This window comes from Rhodotorula toruloides, assembly GCF_000320785.1.
Source record: "Rhodotorula toruloides NP11 unplaced genomic scaffold Scaffold18, whole genome shotgun sequence".
Taxonomy (NCBI): domain Eukaryota; kingdom Fungi; phylum Basidiomycota; class Microbotryomycetes; order Sporidiobolales; family Sporidiobolaceae; genus Rhodotorula; species Rhodotorula toruloides.
In genome coordinates, this window is record NW_015622978.1 from 1 (window position 1) to 17780 (window position 17780).

At 63.2% G+C, this 17780-nt stretch overlaps 6 protein-coding genes across 6 annotated transcripts; 4 read left to right on the forward strand and 2 right to left on the reverse strand.

Moving 5' to 3' along the window:
- On the reverse strand, positions 1-1971 carry RHTO_02333 (acid phosphatase; the record flags this gene model as incomplete). Its single annotated transcript, XM_016416010.1, has 7 exons — positions 1-200; positions 261-484; positions 551-694; positions 754-855; positions 954-1238; positions 1317-1581; positions 1809-1971. Coding segments are annotated over 7 exons (1383 nt in total), but the record flags the coding sequence as incomplete, so codon positions are not given.
- An 867-nt stretch (positions 1972-2838) lies between these two features.
- On the forward strand, positions 2839-4798 carry RHTO_02334 (WD repeat domain phosphoinositide-interacting protein; the record flags this gene model as incomplete). The annotated part of the gene is made up of 8 exons (XM_016416011.1): positions 2839-2918; positions 3020-3093; positions 3203-3318; positions 3376-3535; positions 3597-4209; positions 4313-4474; positions 4552-4686; positions 4780-4798. The coding sequence occupies 8 exons, from the start codon at positions 2839-2841 to the stop codon at positions 4796-4798; spliced, it is 1359 nt and encodes a 452-aa protein (XP_016271839.1).
- A 230-nt stretch (positions 4799-5028) lies between these two features.
- On the forward strand, positions 5029-8520 carry RHTO_02335 (WD repeat protein, U3 small nucleolar RNA-associated protein 21; the record flags this gene model as incomplete). The annotated part of the gene is made up of 9 exons (XM_016416012.1): positions 5029-5275; positions 5343-5925; positions 5981-6380; positions 6437-6623; positions 6683-7104; positions 7164-7355; positions 7412-7706; positions 7764-8138; positions 8195-8520. 9 exons carry the CDS (start codon positions 5029-5031, stop codon positions 8518-8520), a joined length of 3027 nt encoding a protein of 1008 aa, XP_016271840.1.
- A 162-nt stretch (positions 8521-8682) lies between these two features.
- On the reverse strand, positions 8683-12354 carry RHTO_02336 (protein HIRA/HIR1; the record flags this gene model as incomplete). The annotated part of the gene is made up of 10 exons (XM_016416013.1): positions 8683-8753; positions 8812-8900; positions 8963-9787; positions 9868-10024; positions 10107-11299; positions 11383-11572; positions 11637-11729; positions 11812-11897; positions 11978-12068; positions 12126-12354. The coding sequence occupies 10 exons, from the start codon at positions 12352-12354 to the stop codon at positions 8683-8685; spliced, it is 3024 nt and encodes a 1007-aa protein (XP_016271841.1).
- A 753-nt stretch (positions 12355-13107) lies between these two features.
- Positions 13108-13984, forward strand: RHTO_02337 (uncharacterized protein; the record flags this gene model as incomplete). Its single annotated transcript, XM_016416014.1, has 3 exons — positions 13108-13272; positions 13340-13493; positions 13593-13984. The coding sequence occupies 3 exons, from the start codon at positions 13108-13110 to the stop codon at positions 13982-13984; spliced, it is 711 nt and encodes a 236-aa protein (XP_016271842.1).
- A 673-nt stretch (positions 13985-14657) lies between these two features.
- RHTO_02338 (phosphatidylinositol 4-kinase type II subunit alpha) lies at positions 14658-17717 on the forward strand (the record flags this gene model as incomplete). The annotated part of the gene is made up of 7 exons (XM_016416015.1): positions 14658-15115; positions 15182-15350; positions 15435-15693; positions 15802-16180; positions 16240-16619; positions 16679-17607; positions 17667-17717. The coding sequence occupies 7 exons, from the start codon at positions 14658-14660 to the stop codon at positions 17715-17717; spliced, it is 2625 nt and encodes an 874-aa protein (XP_016271843.1).
- Between the last annotated feature and the right edge of the window lie 63 nt (positions 17718-17780).

Here is a 17780-nt window from a genome sequence, read left to right on the forward strand (position 1 = left end):
CCTGACCGCATCCTTGAACGCCTCGAATGTGCAGACCTCGCCGTTCGAGCCCGGGAGATGCTTGCCTTCGGGCGCGCAGGCAGGTAATCGAAGGTTGCGGGCGTTGAAGCGGAGGCGGACATAGTGCTGCTGAGGAGGGCGGAGGAAGGACGGGAGGAAGGAGGAGAGGATCGAGGGCGGCGAAGCGGAGCGGAAGAGTTCTGCGAGACAGCGGCGAATCAGCTTTAGAGCGTATCGGCCAAGCAATGCAGCATCCGCACCGACGGCAACATGCGAAGTGAAAGGCGGCCACCGGTTGTCGAACGCATCGAGGGCGTTCAGGATACCGGCAATCGAGGTGTCGTGGCACGAGTACACCGCCAGCCGCGTCTTCTCCACCTTTTCGAGCGGGTCGTTCGCCTTGGCCTCGAGTGTCTGTCGGAGCGAAGAGAGGAGGCGGCCCATCGCGAGCTTGCGGAACTCGAGGTTCTTGTAGCCGTCGAACCTGCAATGGTGCTCGAAGTGTCAGCGATCGCTACGAGAGTCAGCCGTGAAAGAAGTCGGGACCCACCACTCGTGGCAGATCGCGCCCTCGAGTAACCGCAGAGTCTTCGGATCTTCGAGCTCCCTCGGCAGCTTGATTCCGTGCGCGCGGCAGACGAGGACGGTGTCGAGTACGCCACTTGCGCGAGGAGACGAGTCGATTCGGAGAGGACTGCGAGAACGTTTGGGTCAGCGAGAAAGGCGAAGACAAGTGAAAGGTTCGGAACGCACGCTCCGACAACGGGCTCGAGTACCGAGTCGAGCGCGGCAAGAACAGGCACCTGTTCCTTCGTTGCGGCGGCTATCGAGGCGGAGTCGAGCGCGCGAAGCCGCCTGCAGTCGCAAGAAGCGAGGAGGAAGGTCACAGGTCAGCGTATCCCGTTCAAGCGAGAGTCACCCTGCGCACACAAGCGAGGAAACATCCGACGCACTTGCAGCTCGTGTTCGGGTACAAGTCCTCGTCCTGCCACCCGCGGATGAGGTACTCGACTTTGGCGCCCTCTTCCCGCTTCTCCTTGCCCCACAACCCCTCGACGATCTGATGCAGCGACTCGATCGTCCGCGGCATATTGGTCGAACGGAAGGAGGCAACGGAGGAGTTGGAGGAGGTGAAGTTGGGCGGGAGGAAGTTGAGCTGGTCGACGTAGAGCGAGCGGAGGCGGGCGCCGAGTTCGAGGGTCGACCGTCGGCCGAGGTCTGTCAGCTCGCCCCAGTAGCTGCAACCGGAAGCTACCGTCAGCAAGGTCCGCACAATCAAGAGCTGGAGAGGAACGATGCCTCGCGCGCTCACTCACCAATCTGACGGTCCTCCCCGCGTCCCTCTCGCGCTCGACCCGACATCCTCCGTCAGCCGCCGCACGTCCATCGTGCCCGCCGCGACATTCTTGCCCGTCGTCGCCTCAGTCGGCAGGATCGCAGGAGACGGAGGTTCGCCGGCCAGGGCAGAAGGCGAGACGGAGGGAGTGAAGGAGAGGACGGCGGTGCGGAATTCGCGGCCGACGGAGCAGAGGGAGAAGACGGGAGGGATGTCACCGACGCCGACGAGGCGCTGGCGGACCGCTGCAAGCCAGGGGATAAAGGGGAGGTCAGTCATTCGGTACAAAGGTGCGCTTTCTTCGCGCCGAGCGCAGCCATGAGGGCTCTGTCCGGTTGAGAGCCAGTCTCTTCGTCGTCCTCGTCGTTATGCAACCCTCCTCGCCTCGCCCGAAGCGCGTGTCGGCCCCTTTCTTGACCCGACATCCGACAACAGCATCCCCGTCAGCGAAGACAGCGGAGCCTGAACTCACGAGCGCGTTCTCCATGCCTGACAAACCAGTGCGCCTGCACGAGCTCCAAGCCGGGCGGTACATAGGGATGCTGCTCGTCGACGGGATGCGAACGGTTGATGAGGTGGGCGAGGGGAGGGTTGCCCGGCGAGTGAGGGTGGTGCGCCTGGCCTGGATAGGACATGACACGTCGTCTTGAAGGTTTTCAGAACGAGCCAATTCAAGCAGAGCGAGGAAAGACGAAGCGAGAGAGGTAGAGCGGGTGGGGAACGAGGAAAACGCGCCACAAACGCGTTCTTGTGGGCTACCAGGGCTGTCAACAGCTCTGTTAGCATCTACATAGCATCCAGGGCGTCACAAGACTCTCCAAGAAGCCGGCTGCGAGCTGAGAGGACCCCTTCTCGCTCACCTCGACGCTCTCGCTCCTCCCACACCACGCAACACCGCCTGCTGCGCTCTTTGCTGGCCCGAGCTTCCCTTTACTTTGTCTCTGACCCGCCTGGACCGCTCGCATCGACCCGCACGCGCTTGTTCACGTCGAGTACGTCCCGCCCCACCACATCCGGCGTGTAATCAGGCTGCCAGGGCGACGGGACAGCGGGCCGCGCGTCGAGCAGGTTGCTGACTCTATCAGGAGGACGAGACTGTATCGCGCGAGCCGTACGAGGCAGACGTCACGGACTCACTGTGATGAAGGGTTCGGGCGGGCATGGGACGATGACGAGACGAAGCAGCGCATGGAGCGGCTCGCGGATGGTGGTGCGACGCTGCAGGCGTCACGGTAAAGCGGAGGAACGCTGCCGAGCTCGAGGGACGCGGACGACGAGTAGAGCTGGACTGCCGAGGTTGACGGACCCTCGCGAGGGCCAGGCCATTGGTAGGAGCGGGATGTCGAGGCGTCGAGCGTACGGGTGAAGTCTGGCACTTGCGAGGGAGGCGAAGAGGGCATTTCAAGGGGACATAGCGAGATGGTCTCGACGACACGGATGCAGCTGCCTTGTGTTCGCGCATTCACGGTACGGTCAACTGACTCTTCTTCTCTTTCGACAGCATGAGCTCTCGCAGCGCGGCGCGCGGCGGCATCCGCAGCAACCCCGACCTTCTGAGCGTCAGCTTCAACCAGGATTCGACGTGAGTTTCGCTTTCCCTGTTCTGGCGGACGCCTGGGCGGCTTTCGTGCGAGTTCACCTACGATGCGAGACAGTTGATACTTACGGTCTCGGCATTCGCAGATGCATCGCAACGGGGACTCGGAAGGGATACACGATCACCAATTGCGATCCGTTCGGCAAGGTCTATGGGCGGAGTGAGTCTTCCAGCATTCGCATACGACTTACCCGCTTCCCCCTGCAGGAGGGTCGACCAGCTGTCGTACATCGCGGAAACGGACTTGCTGAATCCGCTCTTTTCCGCAGGCGACGGCGCGACTTCGATCGTCGAAATGCTGTTCTGCACATCGCTCGTCGCACTTGTGGGAGCAGGAGACCGACCAGCATCGAGTACACGCCGGCTACAGATCGTCAACACCAAGGTGCGTTCCTTTCACGACAGGCTCATCCGCCAAGCTGGCTCACACTTCTGCCCGCAGCGACAATCGACCATCTGCGAGCTCACCTTCCCTACCACGATCCTCGCCGTCAAGCTGAACCGAAGACGGCTCGTCGTCGTGCTTGAAGAGCGAATCTATGTCTACGACATCAGCAACATGAAGCTCCTGCACGAGATCGAGACGAGCCCGAATCCCAACGGTACGTCGCACGTCCACCAATGTGCCGGGTAGAACTGAGCTAACCACGCAATCGCCGGCAGCCATTTGTGCCCTCGCTCCCTCGTCCGAAAACAGCTACCTGGCCTACCCCTCGCCTCTCCCTTCACCCGCCACACCCTTCTCCGGCGCACCTCCCTCTCCCTCGGCCGGCGCGGCAGCCAACTCGTCCGGCGACGTCCTGCTCTTTGACGCCGTCTCGCTCTCGGTGACCAACATCATCCAGGCGCACAAGTCGCCCGTCGCGTTCGTCGCGCTCAACGCGACCGGCACGCTCCTCGCGACCGCCTCAGACAAAGGCACTGTTATTCGCGTCTTCTCCCTCCCGAACGGCGACAAGGTGCACGAGTTCCGGCGGGGCAGCTACCCGGCCAAGATCTACAGCATCTCGTTCAATGCCGCGTCGACGCTGCTGTGCGTCAGCTCGGATACCGAGACGGTGCACATCTTCAAGCTCATCTCGGGCTCGAAGGGCGGGAAGAGTGGATCGCAGGGCGCGAGTGGGCGAGGGGCGAGCGGGCCGGATTGGGAGGAGCACGACAGGTTCGGCAGCGGGAACGGGCGGAATGGCGGGATGATTGGCGGCGGCGAGCAGGGCGGTGCGGGAGCGTACGATGCGCTTATCGACAGCAAGCGAAATGCGAACCAGGGCGTTGGGTGAGTCGGACTTGGCCCGATCTTGCGGCTTGCGGCGTTTCCTGAGCTAGCTCATGTCGCTTCTCCCGGGAGTCCCACCACTGACGCGCTTCCTTTCTCGCAGTGGCACCCTCCGGCGCAAGTCGCTTTCGTTCGGCCGCGGCATCGCAGGCTCGGTCGGCGGGCTCCTCCCTGGCGCCGTCACCGGCATCTGGGACCCTCAGCGCGACTTTGCGTACCTCAAGATCCCTACCTCGGGCGTCAAGAGTGTCGTCGCGCTGTCTGGGTGCGTACCGGTCAACGTCAGATCCTTCCAGGCTCGCGGACGAACTGACGGGATATTCGCCCGCCATCGGCGCACAGCTCCTCGCCGCAAGTCATGGTCGTCACGAGCGAAGGCGTCTTCTACTCGTACGCTATCGACCTCGAGAACGGCGGCGAGTGCATCCTCCAGAAGAGCTTCTCGCTGCTCGACGGGATCGGGGACGAGTCGAACGGGTGAGTCGGCCGTTTCTCGTCGACGAGCCGTACATTTGCCAGCCTCGTCTAGTTGAATAACCAGTCGCTCACGATCGCACTCGCCTCCCGCAGCTCACCCATTGGCGACTGAATCCACGAGAGACCCGCTCGTCCGCCTCTCCTCTCGTCCGCCCGCCTCTCGCGCAGTCCCCAGTAGTCGCAGTTTGTGTAACTCGTACCGTATGAGCCATCCACACGCCCCACGACGCTGTTCTACGAGAGTTGCGATCCGTTGATGAGCTCGAGCACTTGGACTTGATCGCTTCACCGCCGCACTCAGTCACTCTCGCTCGCTTCAGCTTCCAGGGCTCGCTTGACAGCATGAGCAGGCCTACAAAGCGTGCTCGCGTCCAGCAGCAACCCGCCAGTGCCGCCACTCCCGCCAGACCCAAGCGCGAGCCGCTGTTCGCGCCGTTCCGCTCGCTCGGCCATGTCAGCACGGGCGTGCCATTCGTGCTCCAGTCGAGGGCGAGCAAGCACCTCCAGCAACCAGCTCTCACCGTCATCACCAGCCTTGGAGCGAGCTGGGCCATGTGGGAGGGTCAGTCGATGCGGTTGCTCTTCGTCGGTGCGTCGCGCTCCTCTCCCGGCCAGTGTGCGCTCGTAGTGAGACTGACAGTCGTTGCTCAATGCAGGCCCCGACATGGGCAAGCCGATCACGAGTATGGCCGTGTTGAACGAAAGCGTCTTTGCGGCCGCAGGGGACATGGTTGGGCGATTCGTGAGGGGCAAGGAGGTCGGGCGGTTCGTTACGGGCGGCGAGAGGACAAACGGGGTGTACGACAGCGACAGCGACTCGAGCGACTCCTCGTCCTCCTCCGCCAGCTCCTCTTCTTCCTCCTCCTCCAGCGACTCGGATTCCGACGACGAAGACGACTCTCTTTCGCCGATACCCGAATCTCTCGACAACCTCGTTCTCTTCGGCAACACTCTGATCGCACTCTCGTCGACCGGGCGGCGAATGTTCGTCTGGGACGTCCCGCCCTACGTCAAGCCCGCCTCGAAGGACCCGCTTGCGAAGGAGGGAGAGGAGGACGAAGACGTCGCTGGAAGCGAGACGGACGAGGAGCACGACGACCGTACCGTCACACCCTACGCGACCCTCGAGTTCCCGATGGGCTTCACGGCGACCAAGGTGCTTCACCCGGCGAGCTACCTGAACAAGGTGGTTGTTAGCAGCAAGGAGGGCGAGGTGGCAGTGTGGAACGTCCGAACAGGGTGTGTCGCGTCCCCTTCCAGTCGGAGAGCTATCCTGACCCGTCTCCCCGCACAGCTCCTGCATCCACACCTTCCCCTTCTCGACTCTCGCCGGCTCGCATCCCGCCTCTGCAGTCACCTCTCTCTCCCAGTCTCCCGCCATCGACGTCCTTGGCGTCGGCTTGGCGAGCGGCGCCTGCATCCTCTTCGACGTCCGCCTTGGCGAAGTGCTCGGCAAGGTCCGCCTCGAAGGCGAAGGAGCGGGCGAAGTTGCGGCGCTGTCTTTCCGGACAGACAACGAGGCGCAAACGCTTGCGGTCGCCTCGACGTCGGGACATGTTGCCCTCTTCGATCTCGGCAACGAGATGAAGCTATTGCACCTCGTCCGGAATGCGCACGAGGGACCTGTCGGTGGACTTGAGTGGGTACCGGGACAGCCGTTGATGATCACGAGTGGCGGAGACAACTCGGTTAAGGTGCGCACGCGTCGTTCCCTCCAGCGTAATGCAAGCTCACCTTCATTCTCCCGCAGCAATGGCTCCTCGACACGCCCACTGCCGCGCCTCGCCTGCTCAAGCAACGGTCCGGCCACCACGCCCCTCCTCATTTCGTTCGGTACTACGGCGACGACGGCAAGTCGCTTTTGACGGCCGGCGCAGACCGCTCGCTGCGCTATACCAGCGTTGTGCGGGACTCGCGAGGTTATGAGCTGTCACAAGGTGCGTCGGACTTTCCTTGCTCGTTCTTGTTGACTCCCGCTGAAAGACTCCCTCGCCAGGCTCGATCGCCCGCAAGGCTACCCGGCTAGACGTCCGCCCTTCCTCCCTCAAGCTCCCGCTCATCACCTCGCTCGCCTACTCGACCGCTCGCGCCCGGGACTGGGACGACGTCGTCTCTGTCTCCGCCGATGAGTCGCTCGGTCGGTCTTGGAGCGTCGAGAACAAGCGACTCGGCAAGTGGACGTTCGCGACGGGCGGAAAGGCGACCGTCTCGGCTGTCACGGCGTGCGGCAACTTTAGTCTCGTCGGCTCGCAGGCGGGCGACGTCCAGATGTTCAACATGCAGTCGGGCATGAAGCGCAAGGTCTTCAAGGTGCCGAATGCCGGAGTGACGGACGTGCGGGGGCGGCATGTGACGGGGTTGGCGGTCGATGCGCTGAATCGCTGCGTGGTCGTCTCGACGCTCAAGGGCGCCCTGCATGTGCGTTCTACCGTTCTTTCGTCAAGCTTGATCACGTCCTGACCTTTTCCGCCGTGCAGTTCTTCGACTTCCAGACGATGAAGCTCATGTCGACCTTGACGCTGAAGGCGTCCGTCACCTCGATCCTCCTCCAACGGGACAACGGCCTGCTCGCTGCGGTCTGCGACGACCTCGTCGTTCGCATCGTCGACATCGAGACGCGGCGAGTCGTGCGTGAGCTCAGCGGTCCGCGAGGGCGCATTCTCGACATCGTGAGTTCCATCCCTTCCAAGCAAGCGCCGCTGGGGCTGACCCTCTCGCTCGACAGGCCTTCTCGCCCGACTCGCGGTGGATCATCACGACCTCGCAGGACTCGGTCATCCGGACCTTCGACATCCCGACGGGCCAACTCGTCGATGCCTTCCGGACCAAGACGGTCGCGACCAGCTTGACGTTCTCGCCAACCGGCGACTTCCTCGCCTCGACGCACGTCGACAGTGTCGGCATCTACCTGTGGGCTAACCGAGCGCAGTTCTCGGATGTCTCGCTTCTGTCGTTCGTCGAGGAGGAGACGCTCGAAGACGTCGCTCTGCCGACAGTTCAAGGCGTCGATGCCGATGCCTGTGCGTTCTCCAGTCTCTCCTGCAAGTGTCCTCTCGCTGACTCGCTTCCAATCGCAGCACTGTCCGCCATCTCAGCGCCGAGTCGATGGGAAGACATCCAGCCGTACACGACGCCCGACCAGCTCGCCGACTCGCTCCTCACCCTCTCTCTCATGCCCCGCTCCCGATGGCAGACGCTCCTCAATCTCGACACGATCAAGGCGCGCAACAAGCCTAAGGAGGCGCCCAAAGCGCCCGAGCGGGCGCCATTCTTCCTCCCGACTCTGCCAGGCGTGGATCACCGGTTCGACTTTGGCATGTCGGCGCCAAACGGAGCGGCGAAAGAAAAGAAGGACGACGCTGCGCAGAAGCGCAAGCTCGACTTTGCTGTCGGCGCATCGGTCGAGACGGACTTTGTGCGGCGGCTACTGAGCGAGAAGAAGGACGGCAACTGTGCGTGTCGTTTTACCGACGCATGCGAGATGACGCTGACCCCTCTCGTCCCGCAGACCAAGCCTTCTTCGAGTACCTCAAGGCTCTCTCGCCCTCGAACGTCGACCTCGAGATCCGCTCGCTCTCGTCGATCCCGCACCTCGAAGCCTTCCTCCACGCTCTCCTCGCCCGCCTCCGCTCTCACCGCGACTTCGAAGCCTGTCAGACCTTCCTCGCCGTCTTCCTCCGCATCCACGGCGACATCCTCATTGCGAACCCCGAGACGAAGGGCCCGCTCGAAGCGATCGCCGAGCAGCAGAAGAAGGAGGCGGAACGGCTGATCGACTTGACGCACTACAACCTCGGCACGCTCGCTTTCTTGCGCGGCGTCGCTCTCACCTAGAGCTCAATTTTCCGCATCCCTCGCATGTCGCAACTCGCATCCCCGCATTCTCGCAGTTCGAGTCGTCATTCGCGGATGAGAGCATTACAACAATGCGAGCATACGGTTGCGAAAGTGCGTAGGCTAAACGAGCATGCGGTTGCGAGAGCGTGGAAGCTAGTCTCATGCGGTCTGTACCTTCTTCAGCAGGTCCTGGTACTCGTTCGCGAGCGGAGTCGTCGTTCTCTGCTTGGCTGCGGGAGCGAAAGCCGAGTCAGCGAGTGAAGAAAAGAGGCGACGCGTGCGGCTCACCCAACTCGCGCAAGACCTCCCGCAGGAGATCGCGTTTCTGCAAGCCGAGCACGGTGGGCGACCACTCCTCCTCCTTTCTGTTCGGATTGCTGCGGGACGCTCCCACGTCAGCTCGCAACGTTTTCAGCGAAGAGATGAACCCGCAACGCACTGGTAGATCGGCCCGAGCAGCTCTTTGATGAGCTCCTCCGCCTTGCTCCGCAGGCCCTCGTCGGCGAGGCGCTTGGCGTAGGCGAGGAGGAAGTTGCGGTACTCCGCGGGCGAATCGAGCGCCTGCGCGGCCTTGATGCGCGTCTCGAGGTGGGCGAGCGTGACGGCGATGCGGAAGTCGCCTGCGCCGCCTTGCGGTTCCGTCGGAGAGCCCTGAGGGACGGTGCGCTTCGGCGGTCGCGGCTCGTCGTCGTCCGATTCGTCTTCGCCCTCAACCGCTTTGCCCTTGCCCTTGTCTGCCGAGCCGCCATTCATCTCGACATCCCCGTCCGCCTTCTTGCCCTCGTCCGCATCCTCCTCATCGGTCGTCTCGTCCTGCTCGACCTGCTGGTCGTCGACGACAATCTCATTGACGGCGGCCTCGATTTTCTTGACAATTCCGCGTCCCGCCGCACCTCCAGGCGCACTATGCCGTCCTCTCCGTCCTTCCCACGTATCCGCCTTGCTCCACCAGGCCTCGCTGACGCGAGTCCAGGCCGCGAGGTCGGCGTCGTACGAGAACGTCGCGCCCGAGTCGAGAGCGAGGAGAGGCGAGCCGTTCGGGAGGAGGGCCGAAGTCGTGATGGCGGGATCGGGGTGGATGCGAGTCGCGGAAGAGGCGAGGAGGGACGAGATGTTCAGAGGTGGGTAGATCGAGCGGGGTTTCGGGATCGAGGGAGAGAGGTTCCAGACGGTGAGCGTGCCGAGCGCGGTGATGGCCATGAGGTACGATCCTTCGGCCGTGAGGAACGAGCAAGGCGCGTCGAGGACAAGGGTCGGTATCAGCCTGCGCGAGGATCCGAGGACGAGACAGCGCGTTGTCAGCTTCCGAAGCAAACGCTAGGCATCGTGAGGACCGTCACGCACCGCCTTCCCGTCGGACTCCACGCGACCATCGACCCATCCTCGAGCGAAACGGCCGAGAAAACCGGGCTGCCCGTCGCGTTGACGACATACTTCGGCACGTAGTCGGTCCAGAGCGGCTTCTTGCTCGTGACGACCGTGATTTCAGCTTCGCCTTTGCCTGCGATGATGCACCCGAGTACCTATCAGCTTCATCTGCCCTCGAGCGGAGAGAACAACCGAAAGCACGAGGCTCCACTCACGATCGCCCTGGGCAAAGTTCCTATACTCGAGCGTATCCTTCGCGTCCGAGTCCTCGAGCGCCACCTTGCCAAACGTGACGACCTGCGGGACCGCCAACCTCTTCCTCCCACCTTCTGCGCGCCGACGATTCGTCACGCGGAAGGTGACCTCGCGATCGTACAGCGCATAAGCGGGTACGAGTTCGCGCAGCTCTTCGTCTGGTGGAGCGGGGTCGCCGCGGAGGGTGTGGCCTGCGAGGCGGTACGGGGCGGAGGAGAGGCGAGGGGCGGAACCGTAGCCTGGGATTTGAGGAGGCGGAGCTTCGGCGAGGTACGGGTACGGGTGGGGGTATGCGCCGGGAGGAGGAGCAGCGGTCGGTCCGCCTTCGACTGGGACGTTCGACGCCTTGCGCTTGCGAGAGGTCGAGGCGGCTGCGGGAGGGGGTGGCGCGCCAAACATCTGCTGCGGGACAGGCTGTTGAGCCGCTGCCTGCTGGAACGCCGACGCCGCACTTCCAGGCAACGTCGGAGCACTCGCGAACGCCGCTGCGGAGGTTGATGCGACAGGCTGCTGCTGAGCGGGAAGAGGCTGCGTCGAGAGCTGCACGGTGCGAGGACGCTTGGCGCCAGGTCCTTTGCGCGCGACAAGCGTGTTGGGCTGCGCAAGCGTCCCTCCAGCCGGTCCTCCAGGCGTGGCTGCTCCTCCAGCCGCCCCAATCCCGTTCGCAACGACTGCCGGCGCAGCCACCAACCTCGCCCGTGACGGCGTATACCCGTACGTCGCATGCAGCGCCGCCTTCGTCCCCTCCGGCGCGACCGGCGCAAACTCGCCATAATCGAACGTAAGGACCGCGACCTGTCCATCCGAGCTGCTCGCCCAAAGCTGTTTCCCGTCCCTGCTCCAGCTCAAATCGAGTGCCTCGCGGTCAAACAAGTCGTTGACGACGACGAACGGCTGGGAGGTATCCGTGAACCAGAGCGAGACGGTCCCCTGCGCGCAGAGTGCAAGGAGCGAGCAGACGTTTGACATGTCGGGCGGTTTCGACGGGTCGCGGAGGAAGATGAGGGGGTTATAGGACGCTGCTTGGACGATGTCCGGGTGGCCGATGAGCGAGGCGGGCGAGAGCCAGGTCGTGCGTTGGATGACGGCGGCGCAAAAGACGGGTCCGTTCATCGAGTTGGGCGTGACGATGTGCGCGCCGTCGGGCGACCAGCTGCGAGTTTGGTCGAACAGCAGCACCGTCAGCGACGTCCCGGAAAGGCTTTGTCGACGGAAACCTTCGCGGCCAGGACTCACGTCGGCCTTACAACGGTCGCCTTGGGCGCATCGACAAAAGGGTCCGTGATATCCGCCTGAAGCGCCCAGTCGTCCGTCCGCCACACCTTGAGCGAGTTGTCGTCCGCCTGAGTCGCGAGGAACTGGCCGACGGGGTCGAAGACGAGGCCTTTGACGAAGCCGGCGTGGGCGTCGAGTTTGCGGACGAGTTCTGCGCGACCGGGTGTGAGTTGAGCGGCCGCAGAGAGACGGAAGAGAGGCTTGAGGGGACGCACCAAAGTTCTGGCCGGACCAGACGAGGACGATGTTGTCGAGACCAACAGAAGCGACGTAGGCGTCGTCCGGGCTCCATGCCACGCCAGCGACGTCTGTGCGAAGCCAGCCAGGATCTGAAGTCAGCCATCTCTCCGCGCTGGAGAAGAGCGAGACGAGCGCTGCCGGCGAACGCACCCGAGTTGTGGCCGACCAACCGCCTCGTGGCCTTCCAGTTCTCGACGTTGGTCGTCTCCGTCCCCCAGACCTTGCCTCCCTTGCCGCTGTGCGTCGACAGGCATCCGCAATGTCAGTCTTTGTTCGGAAGGCGTCCGGCTGGCCAAGGAGAGGTGTTGAGACGCACCCGTCGTGCGCCCAGATCATGACGACGCGGTCGTCCGAGCCCGAAGCGAGGTACCCGCCTGCGTTGTTCCACCTCACAGACATGATGACGCCTGAGGGACAACGCAAAGTCAGCTTCGAGACTTGTATGGCAGTGGAAGCGAACGCACCGGTGTGAGCCGTGAGGGTCGACAGCAACTTTGGACACCGCTCGTCGTCCTTCTCCGCCTGCTCATTGAGAATGGGCACCGTCGACCAGATACGCACGATCGAGTCGAGTCCTCCGGTCGCGAGGCGCGAGTTGTCCGGATGGACGTCGAGGGAGAAGATGGTGAGGTCTGGCTTGGTCGGGCGCGTCTCGTCCGGGTGCGAGACCCAGGACGGCTTGATGATGTGCATCCTGCGTCGCTCGAGTCGCGTCTGAGCAGTCCAGCGAGCGGGCGGGACGAAACGAGTCGCTTCGAGGCGAGGGAAGTGAGTGGGGCTGAGGCGACGGGACAAGCGGTGGACTGGGCGGCGACGCGGGTCGACTCGGATGCAGTCTCTGAGCAGTCCCAGTACAGGGAGCAACGAGTTCCAGCGAGCAGGCGAGGTTGTCGAGCGAGACGAGCGATGAACGCGACGCGCAGAAGCGACCTCGAAACAACAACGAGCGAGGGCGGCGATGCGTGCAAGTAGTGTTTGACAGCTTTGAACGATTTACTGCACACTCGCAAACACGCTCAGCGCGACTTTTGCGAGGGTGTCGCCGTCGCAGCTCGCCTCGCTCGTCCTCTCTCAGCAAACAACGCCTGCTCGCGCGCCTGCCTGCCTGTGGACTGCTCACGAGGGACTGCTGAGCTACACACGTGAGTCTTGCGCGATCAGCGAACCCGCCCGCGCACGGCGACGACACCCGGACGCACCGCTCCTCCTCGCTCGACTCGTACGCTCCCACACGCCACACACGCGCGCAGGGACGGCGGGACAGGGCGGGGCCGTATCTGAGAGACTGTGCAAGATCGCTGGCTGACCCGCACGCGCTCATCTTGCCACCGTGCCGCCGTTCGATCGCAGGCCTCCGACTTCGGCACCTCCATCACCCTCGCACTCTCCCACAAGCAGGCCCAGGCCACCTTCCCATAGACGCCAGCACGTCCCACGACACCCACGATGGCCCGCTTCACTCCCCTCCGCGTCCTCGTCGGCACCTCGCTCTTCGCCTCGCTCGCTCTCGCGCAGACCGCCGCCCAGATCAGCCAGGAGCAGCTCACGCTCGCGACACTCATCCCGACCACCTGCAACACGCAGTGCCAAGCGTGGCTCTCGACCCTCGGGGTGCGGCCACGTCCTCGCCCCCAGCTTTTGACCCCGAAACTCACCCCGTTCTTCTTGTCGGAAACAGACCTGCCCCGCCGCAGCCGCCGCGACCTACGCGACCTGCGTCTGTGACGCGACGTTTGTCAGCAACTTCCAGACCTGCGCCGCGTGCTTGCAGACGTCTTTGACGGCCGAAAACGACGCGACCAACGCGGCGACGGCGACGAACGCTCCCACCGGTCAGTCGCGCGACTCCATGCTCCTACTCGGGCGCAGAACGCGCGAGGGTGCCTTTCCTGAAGCGAGCAGATCGGACTGACGCTCGCACTTCCACGCAGACCTGACCAACTACTGCGCGACCGCGGGCAACGCTGTCAGCCTCTCGTCGACGTCGACGACCTCTACCGCCGCCCGGACCACCGCCGCCGCAGCAGCAGCCGGCACGACGACGCAACGAACCTACAGTGTCTCGATCCCGCCCATCACCTCGGTCTCGCTCACCTTCTCGACCGTGACCTCGTCGTCCAGTCTCCCATCTGGAGCATCCGCCTCGTCGCAGACGGGCGAGAAGGTCGTCACTCTCCAGTTGACGAACGCGAACGTGCCGTTCCCGACTCAGTCGAAGGGCACGAGCGCGTTTGCCAACTCGGCGCAGAAGAAGGCCGGGTTTGCGGTTGGAAAGGTCGTGGGAGCGTTGGCGGTTGTCGCGGGAGGGATGATGCTCGTCTGAGGGGCGCTCCAGTATGAGGTGCAGCTGCAGCCGGATGGAAGGACGGACGCGACGACGGACACTACTTGCTTGCTCTTTCTCATCATACACTCTCTCTTCTCTCGGGGCTCGCTTGGCGTCTTATTCTTCTTCCCATTTCTATCGTGTATGTGCTTCCTCTTCGCCTTTTCTGCTCGTTGTCAACCATACACTCCTTCTCCTCATTCTTCTCCCTCCTCGCCGGGCCTCCCTCCCTCGTTCCTAGCTCTCGCCCTTTGCAACGTCTTGACTACTTAGATACCCTTCATCTGACGCACGGCCTCTCCCGAGTCCCGCTTTTTCTCATCCTCTCCTCTCTCGCGCGGCTTCTCTCGCCCTCAGCTCGACCACCCCTGCTCTCGCACGCTTCCAGACGGTATCCCTGGCTCTAGACAGACGTCGAACAAGCCAAGCGACGCTCAACGAGGCAGGTTTGGTGTCGTCATTTCGAGCGAAGAGGCAAAGGCTCTCTTTCACGCTTCACTTGGCTTGCGTCGACGTCGTTCTTGCTTGCGCTGCTCGAAAGCGCCGTCTGCAGACCTCAGCCTCCTGCTCATACAGCTTCAACACGCCCCTGACCGCTCTATCTCGCCAAGCGTCTTCATCAGTTCGCGAGTTCTCAAGCCGCTCTTTCTCGGCCCGCACGCCTCGCAGGATGCCAGGCGCCCATCCCGATGCTCTCAACGACAGCACACAGACGACCACCCCGCCCTCCTTTCCTCCCATCCCTCCCTCCGCCCCTCACGCACTTGTCGAACCCGCACAGCCCCCTCCCTCTCGCCCTCCCGCCTCTCCCAGCCCCTCCCAGCGCCGCATAACCCCCTCTACAGCTTCCCAAGTCGACGCACTTTTCCACCGCTGGACGACCGCTGTTTCAGCGCGATTTGGGTCGAGCTCTGTGTCGAACGGAAGACGGAGTGGAGACGAGGAGGAGGAGGAGGATCCGCCGCTGGATAAGGACGAGGAGATGGATGTTTGGAGGAGTGTGTTTGAGCCTCTCCGTCCCGAGGCTGGAGAGGGAAAGGAGGAAGGGGAGAAAGGGCGGGATCAGGAGGAAGAGGTTGGGCTGGGGATAGGACATGGGCCGCCGATGAGCCATGAGGACTTTGACCAGTGAGTCTTACTCTGCTGATCTTGTAGGCGAAGACCAGGCGAGTCTGATCTGCTCGCCGCCCACAGACTCGTCTCCTCCGTCCGGCTCGCGATCTCACAAGGCACGCACCCTTGCCTGAACGCCAAAGGGTCGTCAGGGTCGTACTTCGCTCGCGCGCCGACGGGGGAGACGGTTGGCGTGTTCAAGCCGGCGGATGAGGAGCCGTACGGGACGTTGAATCCGAAGATGGTCAAGGTGCGTTCGCAGTGACGCTTTCGGTCCTCAACCGGCTGTCTGCTTGGGAGGTTGCTGATAGTGGCTGTCCGATGAGCTACACAGTGGATCCACCGAAACTTCCTGTCGCGCGTGATCCCGTTCGGTCGCGCCTGTCTCGTCCCGCGCCAATCCTACCTGTCCGAATCCGCCGCCTCGATCCTCGACCGGCACCTCGGTACCAACATTGTCCCTCGCACCGAAGTGGTCGCACTGTCGAGCCCGGCGTTCTACTACGATTGGATTGACCGGAAGAAGGCGAAGAGGGGTGCGGGGCTGAGGGAGAAGGAGGGGAGCTTTCAGGTGTTCCTCAAGGGCTTCAAGGGTGAGTTCCGCCTTTCGCTTCTTTCCTGCTATGCTGAACAGAGGCTGTGAGCCTTGGAGGATGTAAGTCGATGAATACGCCTTCTGACGGGAAGCGTTTCTTTCGCAGACGTCTCCGACTTTCTCTACGATCACCCGTTCCCTAGCCGACCTTCACTTTTCTCGTCACTTTACCCCTACACCTCCAACGTTGTCGATGCCCCGTCGACGAATGCACCCGGTCCACTAATACGGAAGGACCGACGCCGGCGAGGATGGGTCATGGCGACCTGTCTCTGGATGTGCGGGATGGCGGAGGCGGAGAAGGAGAATAGTGCGACTGGCGAGCAGAGCGAAGCGGGAGAAGCAGCGGAGGGAGAGCCGATAGCGCATGGCGCGATGACGCTTTCGCGCGAAGTGGACGGTTTTGAGTGGTCCGAGGACATGGTGGCGAGGTTCCGACACGAGCTTGAGAAGCTCGTCATACTCGACTTCTTGATCCGCAATACGTGCGTCCCTCCTTTTTTCCCATTCGAGCGCGCCACGTATTGACGACTCCCCCCCGCAGCGACCGCGGTCTCGACAACTTCATGGCCCGCGTCTGCTACGACACGAGCGAAGGCCATCCTCCACATCCGCACTTCCACCTCGCCGCAATTGACAACTCGCTCGCCTTCCCTCACCAACACCCGCTCGGCTGGCGGACTTTCCTGTACGGCTGGCTTAACCTCCCGCTCTCGCTCATCGGCCAGCCATGGTCCGCCTCGACTCGCAAGGCGTTCTTGCCGAAGCTGTCGGACCCCGAGTGGTGGCGAGACTTGCGGCGAGAGCTGCGGAGCGAGTTTAAGCGGGACAAGACGTTCAGGGAGGACGTCTGGCAGAGGCAGTGGGCGGTCGTCAAGGGGCAGGGGTGGAATCTGGTGGAGAGCTTGAAGAGTGAGGATGAAGGTGCGTGCGCATTTCTCTTCGCGCCGAAGCGCCTGCTTACGCCGCCGCCGCCTTCGCAGGTCCTGTCGAACTCTGCCGACGGCCAAAGATCCTCGTACGCGAAGAGTTCGCCCTCATCGTCGTCGAGCCCGCTCCGCCCGCTGCGCCACCGTCTGTACGCCGACAAGACTCAGTCCCTCTCCCGTCCGCCTCGCAGGACGACCTTCGCATCCCAGTCTCGACAGCCGCCTCGCGCCCTGCACTCTCCACGCGGCGCACCGCCCCGCCAAAAGCCGTCCCGCCAGTCCAGCTCGCGCCCAAGGCGCCTGCTCCTCCGCCTCAAGAACCGCCCGCTCCCCCACCCAAGACCGCTCCAGTACGAGTCGCCCGCCGTCATCGCCGAACGCAATCTGACTACGGCGCCACCGACGCTAGCTCATCACCGTACGGTCCATCCTCTGCACCTGCACCAAGCGGGTACTGGCTCCGCCGTCCGCTCGACTCGCTCGTCTCGCTTTCATCCGACTCGCGTCCAAACGGCGATTCGTGGGCGGACGAGAGCGAGGAAGAGACGGGAGTTGGGTTGATGCAGCGGTTGGATCGCGTCGAAGCGGACGAGCGGAAGAGGCTGAGGAAGGCGAGACGGAAGGACAAGGCTGTCCGGGACATGCTCGACGCGGAAGAGCGAGGCGGGGAGAGGACCATGAGCGAGGTGCCGCAGCGCTTATGGCTCGGTAGGAGCTGGTCGTCGTCTGCCGCAGTCGAGCGCATGACGGACGAGGGAGGACCACCGATCCGCCGGACCTACTCGGACGAAGCAGGCCCGAGCGAGTCGACACCGCTCCTTCACGATCCACGAGCCGATGAGGAGCGCATGACGCAGAGCTGGTACGGAGGGTACGGATCGTCGAGGCGGATCTCGGAGGATCACGCCGAGGCTGACGAGGAGGATGAGGCGACGGTCGAAAGGCCGAGGCAGAAGGTGCGGAGGAAGTGGGTCATCGTCGAGGTATGTCAAACGTCTCTCTTGTTTGGCGACAAGTCTTGACACTTGAGCGGACTTCACAGCGCCTTGAGGAGGTCAAGGAACCGGAGCGATGGGTCTACTGGCCGTGGTAGACGTCTCTCACCTCACCTCGAGCACGTCTGGCAAACACAGGAGCACGTCTGGGATAACACAAG